The following is a 14,329-nucleotide window of genomic DNA, read 5'->3' as shown; positions in this document are numbered from 1 at the left end:
AAGTGCGAGAAGTCGGGGCGGACCGACTGCCAATTGACGCGGCCGCAGGTCAATGCCACCGGCCGCGCCTCTAAAAGGGCCCGGAGAGACACGGGCGAAGCTTTTGATGCGTCCCTTCGGAGTTCGGTCGAGCAGGATGGCGAGTCACAGCAGGTTCATTTGTCGGCGCCGCAATCTAGGGGGCCGGCGACGCCCAGTCAGGGGTCGGTTGGCCCGGAGTATCACCATGGACATCGGAGGGACGAAATGGACCGACACTTGCAGAGTATACCGAAAGACCTAGTGTTTACTGCCCTCGAAGCGTTCTGGCGTAAATTTCCTGAGCTAAGGGTCATTCACCCGTCGTCGTTCATGCAGGACTATGGGTCAAATTGTTCAAGGGAGAGCAAGGCACTGCTCGCGACAGTACTCGCGATGACCAAGACGCAGAACCCAGACTCTGACCGCCTGCGGACGCAGATGTTGTATCCTAGTGAACGCTATGCCGTGTACGCCTCTGAAATCCTTGCGGCCTGCATACTGCAGTCGCCAGACGTCAAGGTTATTCAGGCCCTGCTCATACTGACACTCTTTGAATGGGGTACCCGGGACTTCCACAAGGCTTGGATGCATTGCGGTAGGTCATGTTCTCGTGATTGGAAGGGACAAATCTCTGATAGGATGCAGGAATTGCGATCCGCATGATGCAATTGCTACACAGCTCTCGTGTCGCTCCCTTTCCCCTCGAAATCCCGCATCGCACCGAACCCAATGACTTGACAATGGCAATTGAGACCCGGACATTCTGGGCGTGTTTTGTCATGGATTGTATGGTTAGCTCTGGGACCTACAATCCGCGCGTGCTACCCAAGCAGGAAATGGCCAAGCTCAACGTCCCTCGACCCCCAACATCCACTGAGTTCGCTCTCGGTTCCGGCTCGGTAGTTCAATCGGAGGACAACGACAGCATCCTGACACCAGGAGGTAGCAAGACGTCCGTGTATCTTGATCTCGATAACAGCTTCGGGGTGATGGCTGATGGGTTCGACATCTACTCTGACTGTATGGCCTTTGTCTTCAACGATGGACGAAGAGCACCAGGCATGTGCCTGCCGGAGAACTGCCCGTGGGTGTCTACTTCGCCTGTCGCGAGTTGGAGACGGCGGTTATCAGAGTGGAGGGCAAAACAGCATCACCGACTACATTACCCTGAGAACAGTGTCGTTGCTCATGCCACATTAGGATACGGAGAGTCCTTCGTATATCTGAACCTACTCTATTACCAGAGGTAAATATCATTCCTGTGTACTCAAGCAGTTGCTGACGCTTCGACTCTTAGCATAATGATGCTACACAGAGAATACTTTCCCTTTCTTCCAGCACTCGAAGATCCGCCGAAAGGTCCTATCGACCCACCTCTGTTGGAGGACGAAGCGCCTCCCGGCTACTGGGACGAAAGCGCCCGCGAGTTCTTTGGCGCCGCGCAGCATCTAGGTAGCATTCTCCAAGAAGCCTCAGACTGCGGAGTTGCAGTGATGACCCCGTTTGCTGGATTTTGCGCATTCTCTTCGTGCTTTATCAACCTCTATGGTTTCACCTTCCCTCGCATCACCCTCGGCTATGCACCAAGAGCCGAGGAGCTGATGAACGCCGGGATTGATTACTTAAAAAGCTTCAGCGAAGTCTGGGATTTAGGCGATGGCTGGGTGAGTAATGCTCATGGTATAGCCCAGAGAGACCCGAGTACTAACGCGCCTCAGCTCAAAACAATTCAAAGCGGATCATTGATGTACAAAAGGGTGATATCCAACAACCACAGATACCGTGGTCTGTCGCGATTCAACTTCAACGTCCTCCATCAATCCGTCCACGAGTTCAGAGTCGTGGATAGATCGGCACAGCATCTGGAAGAGATCAACAACGCCGAGAGGAACTCGATGGGCGCAGCAGAGGGCGATACATCGAGCGATAAGGAGCAGCAGAACCCTCCTGCTTTCAGCGCTCAGGCATTGATAGACCCGGACGGAAACATTGACGACCAGGGATTGTGGCCGAATTGGTGGTCGATGTTGGAAGAAGTGAATGCTGCTGAGATATTCACGCTGACTTAGGAAGAAGCCATCTCTAATAATATGAAGAAGGAAATATTATTTAAATCGCTATAAATCATAATCATGGGTCGCGGGACCCTCAATCCATATTTTCATCACCAACTTGTCTCAGCCTCGATCTCCTCAACTGCTTCCCGGAACACGCTGCAGATTTTCCTCAGCTGCTCTTCTGTCGTCGTGAACGGTGGCGCCAGCAAGACATGGTCTCCCCTCTTTCCATCAACAGTTCCTGCGCCAGGATACAGCGCAACGCCCTTCTCGAAGGCCCTCTCTTGAATGCGCAGCCCGAAGCGCTGCTTAAGGTCGAAGGTCTCCTTCGTCTCCTGGTCCTTGACGAACTCAACCGCCCAAAACAGACCGCGGCCGCGAATGTTGCCGACAGACTTGCAGTCCTTCAGCTCGGTGCGCAACAAGTTTTCCAGAAGCTTGCCCATCTGAGCACACCTGTTAATAAGATTCTCCCTTTTCAGGATTTTCTGCACTGCCAAAGCAGCCGCGCACGCAATCGGATGAGCCTGGTATGTATGTCCGTGGTTGAACGCCTGAGAGCCCTGGCGTAACGCCGTCACGACCTTCTCGTGCATGAGCACGCCGGCGATGGGGCCGTAGCCTCCCCCGAGGCCCTTGGCGATGGTGGTGATATCCGGCACGACGCCCTCCTGCTCGAAAGCGAAGAAGGTACCTGTCCTGCCGGTGCCGCACATGACTTCGTCGAGAATCAGCAGAGCGCCGTGCTTGTCGCAAATATCTCGGACGCCCTTGAGGTATCCCGCTGGAGGTGCCACGCATCCTGCCGTAGCACCGACCATCGTCTCAGCAACGAAACCAATGACGTTCTCTGGTCCAACCCGTTGAAACTCGGCCTCAATCTCTGCGAGAAGGCGGGCAGTGAAGTCTGCCTCTGTCTCGTCTTCTCTCTTGTACTGGTAGGCGTAGGCAGGTGAGACGTACGACACGTGAGGGTAGCAGAAGCCTTGATACGGGACCTTTCGCGCTCCGACAGTTGAAATCGACATCGACGCCATGGTGTTGCCGTGGTATGCCTGACGTCTCGCGATGAAGTGCAGTCTCTGAGGTTGGCCCTTTTCAAAGTGGTATTGGCGCGCAAGCTTCAGCGCAGACTCGATCGCCTCGCTTCCGCTGCCGACGAAGAAGGCCTTTTCGAGGCCGTGGGGGTTTCCTTCGAGGATCAGGTTCGCCAGCTCTTCGGCCGGTTGTGTTGTGTACGCTTGCGTGTGGACGTAGCTGACTTTCCGCGCTTGGTCGGCGATGGCTTGGATGACTTCCTCGTTTCCGTGGCCGATCAAGGCGACGGCGGCGCCACCGCAGGCGTCGATAACGGACTTGCCGTTGGCGAGGTTCAAGTAGACACCGCTTGCCGACTCGACCATGGAAGGATGTTGGACGAGGGAGCGATGCATAAGTCTGCCCTCAGTGGACTTGGACTTGATGCTGAGTGGCTCTTGGCCGCCATTGGCTGGCGTTGTGAACAGCTCGTCGTTTCGTGCGGGAGCCATGATTGGATTGGTCAAAATGCTGAAGTTGCAAACAGATTGTTTGAAAGTCTTTACGATGAGAACGCAAGACTCAAGACGAGGCCAACCCGCTTTATAGATCGTGAGATGAGAAGTAATAATGAGTCAAAAATGTACTCCACGCCTTGCGAAAGCCGACGCAGCGGAACCGACTAGATAGATCTCCAACCCGGGCGCGGCGTGGACCCGGGCGACCACCCGGAGAACCCGTCAGAATCTTCGGCGTAAATGCACAAAAGTCCCATAAATCTACGACTCGTACGAGTAGGCATAGTTGACGTGGGTTGAGATCCCGGAGCGAAGAAAAAAATCGCGTGTCGGTTCTGCAACCATTCCCGAGATCCGAAAGCCGACTTACAACATACGATGCCTGCAAACCCCTTATCAGTTGCAGCAGATCCTGTGAAAAAGGCCTATCTCTATGAGAACAATGCCTTGCTTTCAACCTTTCAAGTTTCTCTGAAGGCACGTTATTCAAGATGGATGTCGAGAAGAGGACCGAAGCCTTCGTCTCCCACGATGGTGCGGCCGTCACCGGACAAGATGGCAACGAGACAGACAACTCCAGCACTATCCCGCCGCCCATGACAACTCCATACCCCGAGCCGACGTTCGATGACCGAAAGGCGTGGATCACCGTCGTGGCGTCCTCGATGACGATGTTTGTCTACCTGGGAAACGTATACTCCTGGGGCATTATGCAAGTTAGACTAGTCGAGACCACGTCGTCAAGTCTGACAACCTTGACGTTTGTTGGCTCCCTCGCTACATCGTTCATGATCTGCTTCAGCATCTTATCCGACAAGATCGTATGTAGGATAGGATACAGGCTGTCGGCGTTGATCGGAGGGTTCTTCATGGGTCTCGGGGAGGTTCTTGCGAGCTTCCTAACACACCATGTTATCGCTCTCTTCTTCCTACACGGGCTCGTCTTTGGCCTCGGAGGTGGACTGTGCATCTTTGTAAGCTCGAAATCCCGCGGTAGTGTTTGGTTCAATGATGTGTGCTAATCTCGGTGGTTGTGCCGCAGTCTGTTTCCACCGCACCGATGAGCCTATTCAAGAAGCACAAAGCACTGGCAATGGGCTTCGTGTTCGGTGGAGGAAGCCTAGGATCCGCAATCATGAGCGTCGTTACCAACTATCTGGTCAAGGATCTAGATGTCGCATGGACGTTCCGCATCCTCGGCTTCATCCTGTGGGGAGTGTCGATGCCAGCCTCCTACTTCCTCCCACCGAGAAAGAGACTGGGCAACAAGAGTTCGCGCCAGCTACAGTGGTATGTATTGACCTTGCTGGTAGTGAAAATCTTCCGTCCGTGTCTCTGACCATCTCAGGTATCGCTTCAAACAACCCCGTTTTCTCTTGCTTGTCGGCGGCACTGTCCTCGCTTGCTTCCCTCTTTTCATTCCGCCTTACTTCATCCCCATCTTCTCTCGATCGATGGGATACTCCAAGGAGATTGGAGTTATCATCCTTGCTGCTTGGAACCTGGCGTCTACTCTTGGTCGTGTCGTCGCTGGCTGGGTGGCTGACTCAGTGCTGGGCCCCGTTGAGAGCCTCGCAATCTGCATGCTCTTCATGGCCCTCAGCTCGCTGGTTGTCTGGCCCTTGTCGTCATCGATCGGCATCTTTTCCATCTACCTTATCTTCAACGGCATTGGCTGCGGCGCGTTCTTCAGCCTGACTCCCATTGCGGTCAGTTCCACCTTTGGTGGAGAGAACACGCTGAGCATTATCCCAGTCGTATGGACGACTTGGTTCTGTGGATTCTTCTTTGTAAGTTTGTTCGTGTTCCTCCGCATGAAGATTTATTTACATCTTTCAGGGAACCCCTATTGCATCCGGTCTCTACTCATTGTCTGGTCGCTCAGACGGCCTCGAGGCGTTTCGTCCAGCTGCGTACTATGCCGGGGCAATGGCGCTGGCTGGGTTTGCCTGCGTTCTGGGCATTCGGTTCACTCGGTCTAAACCGGCCCCCGAAGAGAAAGTTTGAAACCATAAAAGGCTGGAGAATAATATTCAGCGCTTGGGGAAAGTGGAAAGCACCCGTAGCTAAACTATTATCAAACGGGATGACATAAATAATGAAGATAGTTAGAATGACACGCAATAGACTTTAGAGGATTTACACTAAGCTTTGGGATAGAGGGAGTAGCACCATACATGCTAGTCAACCATACCTAGTAACCACAGATAATTAAACTAAAAGATTAAAAGAACATGATAGGTACTTCACCTCAGAAGAAAATCATAAACTGTCCGCAACCAATGAAACATCATATCAACTCACCTCTCTCTCCCTTGTATGTTCTCTTTCTGAAAGGTTGCCCAATCCAGTATGACTTTGCAGGCGGTCGTTTCCCCTACTTTCCAAATGAGCAATACCGGAGATCAGTTTCCCTCATGCGACACCACAGATTGTGTTGACGATCAGTATACCTAAAGCACAAAACCATTGTTCGGGTTAGAGCTTACTTATTGGCGGGACTTTGCGTGATGTCTGGCCACCATAACAGTGCGGGGAAGTCCCGGCACCCAACTGGTGGGTTTTGATATGTTTCCTCTGCTGATGCGACGTCACACAGCGATACATTTAATTCGATACTCCAGAACGCCCTAACTCCTCCTTAAATCTAGGCAAGGCTTGGCGTCTTCTTTTGGAACATTCGCAGAAGATCGGAAGCCCGTGTTCAAAACGCTCAAGAGTGAATAGACAAACATTTTGAACACCTTAGAAGCGACCTCAGCTTTCGTCTAAAGCTTGCAGGCAATGGTGCTAGGCTAAATACAACCACAGGATGATCGATCATTCATGTAAATGAAAGCTTCTAGTGACGGCATGCCGGCGACAAGCTCTTCCGTGTAGCGTCCTGCAAGGTCCGAAGTCCGACGTACTCTGAATATTTAGGAATCCGGTAGCTCGCATCAATCGGAGCCCAGTGATCTAATCATCCATTCCGCTTGTCAGTAATTCAGATCAACATTGAAGCCATCATGAGACTGTCCACTCCACTCCTAGTCGTCTTTCAAGTTGCTACTGCAGCCTCCAGCGCTGTCTATGAGAGACAGACTGGCTGCACTGCTTCCGCTCCGGGCTTTGCATCTCTCAACGGTGGCACAACCGGCGGTGCTGGCGGGACAACCGTAACCGTCACCACCCAAGCCGACCTTGAGAAGTACGCCAGTGCATCTGGCAAGTACGTGATCAAAGTCAGTGGACGCATCACAGTCACGCCATACGGGAAAGAGATCAAAGTCTCGAGCGACAAGACCGTCATTGGTGTCGGTACCTCTGGTGAGCTCTACCAGGGCGGCCTGGGCCTGAACAGCGCGAAGAACGTCATCATCAGGAACCTCAAGATTGGCAACACCAACCTCGGCGACGGCGTCGAGAACGACCGCGATGGCGTCCAGGCCGACACTGTGAGCAACATCTGGATCGACCACTGCCTCTTCGAGAACGGCGGCGACGGCTTGATGGACCTCCGCAAAGACACCACCTACTTCACCGTCTCCAACAACATCTTCCGCAACCACGACAAGACCTTCGGAATCGGCTGGACTGACAATGTCACGGCGCGCGGCACTATCAACCACAACTGGTTCGACAGCACCAACCAGCGAAACCCGAGCGCCGACAACCTCGCTCAAGTTCATCTATACAATAATTACCTGTATGGCGTCACTTCTTACGGCCACTACGCTCGCGGCAGCAGCAATGCGAAAGTGGAGAACGTCTTTTTCGAAAACACCAAGAACCCCTTGACCAAGGACTCTGGGGCTGTGCTCAACGCTTCTGGAAACACTTACAAGAGCTGCACTGGTACTATTGCCTCTAACTCTGGAACTGGATTCACTCCTGGCTACTCTTACACGCTCACTGCTACTGCTGATGTTCCTGCCTATGTGAAGGCCAATGCGGGTCCGAAGGCTTCCGTTTGCACTTGAGGAAGATGCATGTAAAGGCTACTAGTTTGTTCAAGTATGATGTATGATGGCAGGGACTCGTGCGCCGGCTTGGATGTGAAGCTAGGATGGGACTAGGATCATTTGAATTCAACGTTCATTTCGTTTCGTCGAGCTCAATAATTGACCCGCTTGCTTAAATACTCAACGTTTGAATTCGCTGCTTCGCGAAAGTATCGTCATATTTATCTGCTGAGCTAGCCTTTTTACGACTTTCGTCTCGAGCCGTGGCCTACATTGATTTTGGGTGCTTACTCTCCTGCCACCTCACCACAATACGTACGACAGCGTCACTAGCACTCCACTGGGACACTGAGACATTTCTGCTTCAGGCCAAAAATAGTTCCTCGGCTCGCTTCTCGTGGGCGCTCCCTTGCTTTCATTGCAAGCGCAGGGATGAGGATCGCAGAAGGGAAATTCAGCCAAATGGAGTCTTTGTATGAATTAAGAGCTCAAAATGGCAATTGAGTCGCAGGTTAGATTGGCTTTTGTCACGCAGCCCCTCTGAATACCTCACATGGTCACTCACGAAGCTGTGCCCCACAATTGCGACGTCGATTTTAAGTTAAGCAAGACACGGGAAGCTCCTCGATGTATTTTGTGGACGGGATAAATGCCTCAGAGTCCGACCTAGGGTGTGCTACGGTGGTGGCGGGGAGCTGGAATATCCGGGCATGGGGGGTAGCGGCATATGACGGAGAATTTCAGTCCACCTGTTTGCTTCCCTCCGAACCCCGCATCATATTGATTGGGGTGTCATACCTTTTGAAAAAGAAAAGCGTCGTTCCAGGCGTACCTACTCATTATTACCGGGAAGTCTAGTGTTTGAAGAGGTGCAGCCAAGCTTTCAGTAATCTAGTTGTACTCCTGCAATCAAGCCTCTGTCATGGCGGTGTGGCAAGGCGCTGGTTGCGACTTAAAAGAGGGCATCGCGACGGGTCTTCAAACCGTCCCTAGAAACTCTTACCGCGATCCCATATCACATCTATCATTCAAATAACATGATGAAGTTCCTTGGCATTCTTTCTTCTTTGGTGGTGCTGACTGGCAACGTGCTCGCCGCCTCCCGCACATCACCACCTTCGGGCTCAATCGTTGTTGCCAAGTCTGGTGGCCAGTACACCTCTGTGAGTACCAAAGTTTCACGTTATTTTGGACATATATGGCATCTCTTAGGACCTAGTTTCTGACTCGACTTTACTCCAGCTCCAAGCTGCCATCAACTCCATATCAGCCAGCTCGACTGCCACAAGCACCATCTTCATCCAGCCCGGTACTTACTCTGGTCAAGTTTCCATCCCCAGCTTGAAGGGAAAACTCGTGGTCTATGCCTACACCACCAACGATCAGGATTACACCAAGAACCAGGTGATTTTGACCAACACCTTGTCTGCTGCGGATGCTGGAAGCAACGATCTCTCGGCCACGCTTCGCGTCGCGACCAACTACTTCAGCCTCTACAACGTCAATGTCATCAACGGCTACGGAAAAGGCTCTCAAGCCCTGGCCATCTCCGCCAACGGCCAGTACCAGGGTTACTACGGCTGCAGCTTCGTCGGCTACCAGGACACCGTCTACACCAACAAGCCTCACCAGGTCTATAAGAACAGCTACATAGAGGGCGCAACTGACTTTATCTTCGGCAACGACGGTAATGCATGGTTCGAGAAGTGCACTATCGCGATTAACGGAGCTGGCTACATCACCGCCAGCGGTCGCGACAGCGCTGATTCCTACTGGTACGTCATCAACAAGGCCACGATTGCCGCCAAGTCAGGCGCTGGTGTTTCCAAGGAGTCGACCGTCCTCGGTCGTCCGTGGAGGGAGTATGCTCGCGTCGTCGTCCAGAACTCGCAACTCAGCGACGTCGTGAAGCCGGTTGGATGGTCTGCTTGGGGCACGAACCCGACCGCGAATGTCTACTACGCCGAATATGGTAACACCGGAACTGGGGCTAGCGGAACTCGGGTCAGTTGGGCGAAGAAGCTTTCCAGCGCCGTCACCATCGATTCGGTTCTTCCCGGATACACATCATGGGTTGACATGACATACTGGAACTCGTCTTAATTTGCACATGCGTGCGAATGCTTCGTACTTTCAGTGGGATGTCCTGTCACTCGGCCGGCAGGACAGGAGGGGTTTTTGAGTAGCCAAATGTAACAGAAATGAGATACTCATAAGCTGCACTAATTATGCAGTAAGAACCCGGTGCGTCATAGTTGACATCCAATCGGTAGACGCTGGACAGAAACGACCATCAATCTCCACTAGCGTGCATAAATGTGCCCTCATTCTGCAGATCTCAGTCTAGCTCATGTGTCTCTTAAGCGGCCGACCCCTCTCATTGCCTCACGAATATTGCAGGTCTCTCATTCCGAAGCGTCCTTGCAGGATACGGAAACCATGTCGACATCACAAGTTCTTTACTCACCGCTCGACCGAGAGACCCGGTCAACGCGCCTCCTCAAATTCCTTCCGAAAAGGGAGGAGGGGACAATCAGCTGCACTTTGACAAACCACACGTCAAACGACCCACCCCCTTTCATCGGATTGTCCTATGTCTGGGGTGCTCCGGAACCAACATATGCGATCGCCGTCAACAGTGAAACATTATATGTGCGTGAGGGTCTCTGGCACGCCCTTCAACAGCTTTGTATGATTGCTTTCAATAAGGAAAACAGCATATCCAGCCAAAGAAATACTAAAAGCAGATGTCCGGGATACTTTTGGATTGACGCCATTTGCATCAACCAAGATGACGTGTTCGAACGTGGTTATCAGGTCGATCTTATGAAAGACATATTTTCTACAGCTACCTTCGTCATCTTTTGGGTTGGAGAGGCGGAAGGGAACGTCGCAGATTTACTCCAATATCTCCGAAACCTAAAGCATACCTCTCGACATGATAGACCCGAATTTCTGCGCAAAGCCAAGAAGCAGTTCTCTTTTAAAGATGCCAGATGGCTTATCTCAATACCCTACTGGTCAACGATCTGGATTGTGCAAGAGTTTACACTACCTCAAGAGCTTTACATTCTTTGTGGCAATGATGCAATATGTTGGCCAGCCCTACAACAATTTCGGCCCTTCGATATCTCGAACAAAACCAACCTAGGATTCAAACATCTATCGAAGCAAGGAAAATCATCACAGTATCGACAAACATGCGAACAGTTGCCGAGAGCTTTCGAAATTGCGGCGATCTTGGCTAACAGATCCTAAACAGCCATCATACACCAATCGCGATCCAGATTTCGGTGCAAGACCTACACTTACACGACTTCTTGCCTTTTGTAAGGACTATCGATGTTCAGACCCGCGGGATATGGTCTATGGACTATTAGGTCTTACCGATGTCGAAGGCGAAGTTCGTCTGCTGGCCGATTATGGAATCAGCCCTTTCCAGCTGTTCCATCGTGTAATGTCGCACCTTCACCAGCAAGGAAGGGTTCTTTCTCAGATCTTTCGTACCAGGCTGGCCGAAGGTATGACCACGAGGATCTACCGACATCTGCATTCATCTATGAGGTTGTCGGTGGTCGCAATGTAAAACGACTTCTGGTATCTGATGCAAATGTTTGCAAAGATCAATTTCTGAAAGATGTGGCAGAATATCTTGGTGAAGATCTACGTGGTGATGTTGAGTCCGAATCTTCCCAATTTGAGAAATTTCTTTCTCATTTTCAAAGCTTTCCTGTGGAAGTGGACCCGGCGACTTGGGACCTATTTGAAAGGGCAATGAGGAAAGCTTTCGAGCTCCATGAAGACGAGATAAAGATTTGAAATAATTGGACACAGTTACTGACATGGTTCACATTGGCTTCCATTCCAAACTCGAAGTGAACTTGCTACCTGGTGAAAATCTCTCCGAGAACACAACACAGTTGACACATTTTTCAAATCATTTAATGGCCAACCCATGCAAAACTTGGAAATGGAGACCTGCGCTATTTATCCGGCAATGTGAGTGCCGTTCTTGAATTGTCTCCCAGCTACCCGGAACTTTATGCCAAGACCCAAGCACCGAATAGCGGAGTCAAAGTTCGCCAATCATGCGACCAGATTCGTCAACATCAAAGCGTGGGCATCGTCAAAACCAGCAGCGCATGTACCGAGCCCCGAACTCTCTCCGCTGAATCTCAACCACATCCCCCATGGAGTTCTTTGCGCACACTCGCCGAACTGCAGTCCTTTCGAAATCGGCCTACAACATTGTATCCGCCCTTGTCTTACATGCATGGAGTCAACCAACACCATGCCCTCTGAAAGCCGAGGGCAAGCAGCCGGTGCCATGTACACTAGACTGAATAAGTCATGCGACCAGTGCCGAAATCGAAAGGTTCGTTGTATTGGTAAGCAACACAACAGCTAAACCGCGTATATTCATAAGACATAGTCGACTCAGCTAACGATCCGCAGTACAGTCGCCAGCAACAGGAGGTCCGGTTGTGTGTAATAACTGCATCGTAAGCCCCTCTACGCCACCGTGATACATTCAAAGACCATCCCTCCTAAGACAGAGCCAAAAACGAAACAAAACATGCCATTTTAGCATATTACAAAGAAAGCTGCGTTCAAAGATAGGTCAGTAACATCTCAATAGCAGTCTACAGTAGCCCCTCGGCCAACCTTGCTGCGCAGTGCCCTTGACTCCAAATACGTCAACCCGTGAATCTTCTCACCAACATGTTGAAACGCTCTCGGAATGCTTCATAGATAGGCTGTTGCAAGACCACTCGGCTGAAGCAATTCTCTACGATGAGTTTTCTGTGCTTAAGGTGGGTGACCCAGCTGACAATTGGGCCATTCGGGCTGAAAGACAATTCACAGATGCAGGACCGACGAGGTAACCACTCCCGCCCGAGACTCTGTTGGCTGCTAAAATCTGACAACCACTCAGCTCCGAGCTCGGGGTTAGCCTACTTCTCTGATCAAAAAGTGGATCAACTCGTGCAAAGAATTGGCGATTCTCGGATCCGAGATCTAGTCAACGGCATAGATGCTGCCTTGCAATCTAGTATTTTCACCCGCACCGACGAGGTGCTCTCACTACTCGGCTCTGAGTGCAGATGCCCCCCGGCCCGGATTCCGGCGGATGAATCAAGACTTTACGTTCGTCGTAAGTTACCAGACAAAATAAGAGCCACCGGAAGTCTGAAGATGTAAGTGTGATTCTAATGACGCTTTCAAGAATACTTCGACACACTGCATCCAGTTTACCCGTTTTTGAATCGAGACGACTTTGAAGAAAAGGCATTCAGCCACGAACTGGACAAAGTCTTGGACGATGATCTACAGTATTTGGCTTTGTATCACGCTGTTTTAGCTCTGGGATGTCAGCATTTTGGCCAGGGCTCGTTCGATCCGGGAAAGGGTTGAGCTTGGGAACTCTTCGGAGTATGCCTCAGCCATACTGCCGATATCCTCAACTTTGGAGACTCCCTGCTCGGCCTTCAAGCACTCACTGCCATGTCGGTATTTTGTATGAACGCATGCTACCTTCAGGTTGAACACTCGATTCTCGCCGAGGCAACACGCATGGCCCTAGCCCTTCGATACCACAAATCAGCTTTAGATGGAGGCCAAGCGGTATGCCGGAGGACCTTTTGGGTGATATATCACCTCGAAAAGCAGTACAGCTTTCAAGCGAGACAAAGCCCCGGAATTGCCGATTACGATGTTGGTTGCCCAGTTCCCAACGTTCCGGAGTCGACATTCGGGGAATACAACTGGTCGTCCAGACGATTTGGCAGGGTTCTTTCCGTGGCGTACGAGCAAATGCTTTCCATCACGGCGTTGACCCGTGACACGCAAATTCTCTTATCCGCCATTTCTCGAGTCCGTGGTATGCTCGAAGGTTGGAGGCAATCTGTTCCGGTTGACTTTCGGCCAAAGGAGCAGCTGAACAAGCAGCGTCTCACCGGTCCACGCACTAAGCAAATTGCACTTTCGACGCAACTCTACTATTTTCATTCGGTGATTGCCCTGGAACGGATGTCTCTTCAACTGGACGCAGACGGTGGCCAGAGACAACAAGAAAGCAGAAAGGACCTGTTGCAGGCAGCTAGGACAGTCATTGAACTAACTCGGTACATCGATGTCGAGCCGTACACACCAGTTTTGTGAGTCGAAGCTCATCGTTATCAGGAAATCAGTCTGTGACGACTAACCTTCAGATGCAGCACTCTAGCCATCATGCCCTTGTCGGCACTTTTCATCTTATTTGACTTCACTATCTACAACCCACAGCACCCCGATGTCCGCTCAAATCTCACTCTGTTGGATATCACCGTTGGTCACTTCAGCCTTCTTGACCACGCTTCCGGAGGATCACTACCAGGAAGTCATCTGAGTGAGTTTTCGCACATTGCACGGCGTTATGTGCACGAGCTTCCAGGTCGTGCTGGCGATGAGACCCATGAACCTGTGTCTGCTTTTGCGGGAAGGCGACACAGTTCGAATGAAACACCCGATACTGCCAGAGAGGTCTGTTTCATATTTTTCCTACGGAGAAAAGAGCAGGAGAAAACTAACATGAGTAGGGAGCGACGCAGACAGCTGTCCAACCGGAACCAGAAAGTTTTGACGAAGCCGGCGTGGAAGATGATGCGAATATGTATGAGAGCCCGGAGGTGTTGAACTACCCAACGCCGGATGTGTGTTTCTGGCGACAAATATGCCGCCCATGAGCGAAGTGGACTTTAGGTTACTCTTTACCACGCCACCATTAAACCCT

At 51.4% G+C, this 14,329-nt stretch overlaps 6 protein-coding genes across 6 annotated transcripts; 5 read left to right on the top strand and 1 right to left on the bottom strand.

Annotated features, from left to right (window-relative positions):
* Positions 1-246: 246 nt before the first annotated feature.
* CGCA056_v011010 (putative transcriptional regulatory protein) lies at positions 247-2,090 on the top strand (the record flags this gene model as incomplete). Its single annotated transcript, XM_037326257.1, has 4 exons — positions 247-616; positions 667-1,267; positions 1,319-1,685; positions 1,740-2,090. The coding sequence occupies 4 exons, from the start codon at positions 247-249 to the stop codon at positions 2,088-2,090; spliced, it is 1,689 nt and encodes a 562-aa protein (XP_037174822.1).
* Positions 2,091-2,185: 95 nt separating this feature from the next.
* Positions 2,186-3,607, bottom strand: CGCA056_v011009 (putative aminotransferase; the record flags this gene model as incomplete). The annotated part of the gene is made up of 1 exon (XM_037326256.1): positions 2,186-3,607. One exon carries the CDS (start codon positions 3,605-3,607, stop codon positions 2,186-2,188), a length of 1,422 nt encoding a protein of 473 aa, XP_037175416.1.
* A 497-nt stretch (positions 3,608-4,104) lies between these two features.
* Positions 4,105-5,620, top strand: apdF-1 (Aspyridones efflux protein apdF; the record flags this gene model as incomplete). Its single annotated transcript, XM_037326255.1, has 4 exons — positions 4,105-4,587; positions 4,656-4,903; positions 4,962-5,403; positions 5,453-5,620. The coding sequence occupies 4 exons, from the start codon at positions 4,105-4,107 to the stop codon at positions 5,618-5,620; spliced, it is 1,341 nt and encodes a 446-aa protein (XP_037175417.1).
* A 1,001-nt stretch (positions 5,621-6,621) lies between these two features.
* Positions 6,622-7,575, top strand: pelA (Pectate trisaccharide-lyase; the record flags this gene model as incomplete). The annotated part of the gene is made up of 1 exon (XM_037326254.1): positions 6,622-7,575. The coding sequence occupies one exon, from the start codon at positions 6,622-6,624 to the stop codon at positions 7,573-7,575; it is 954 nt and encodes a 317-aa protein (XP_037175420.1).
* A 1,022-nt stretch (positions 7,576-8,597) lies between these two features.
* On the top strand, positions 8,598-9,660 carry pme1-1 (Pectinesterase; the record flags this gene model as incomplete). The annotated part of the gene is made up of 2 exons (XM_037326253.1): positions 8,598-8,720; positions 8,800-9,660. The coding sequence occupies 2 exons, from the start codon at positions 8,598-8,600 to the stop codon at positions 9,658-9,660; spliced, it is 984 nt and encodes a 327-aa protein (XP_037175421.1).
* Positions 9,661-13,062: 3,402 nt separating this feature from the next.
* CGCA056_v011005 (uncharacterized protein) lies at positions 13,063-14,015 on the top strand (the record flags this gene model as incomplete). The annotated part of the gene is made up of 3 exons (XM_037326252.1): positions 13,063-13,715; positions 13,776-13,945; positions 14,008-14,015. The coding sequence occupies 3 exons, from the start codon at positions 13,063-13,065 to the stop codon at positions 14,013-14,015; spliced, it is 831 nt and encodes a 276-aa protein (XP_037175418.1).
* Positions 14,016-14,329: the final 314 nt, after the last annotated feature.

This window comes from Colletotrichum aenigma, assembly GCF_013390185.1.
Source record: "Colletotrichum aenigma strain Cg56 chromosome Unknown KSG_Cg56_contig07, whole genome shotgun sequence".
In the NCBI taxonomy this organism is placed as follows: domain Eukaryota; kingdom Fungi; phylum Ascomycota; class Sordariomycetes; order Glomerellales; family Glomerellaceae; genus Colletotrichum; species Colletotrichum aenigma.
Note: the sequence above shows the minus strand (reverse complement) of the source record. Positions and strands in the feature narration are given on the sequence as shown.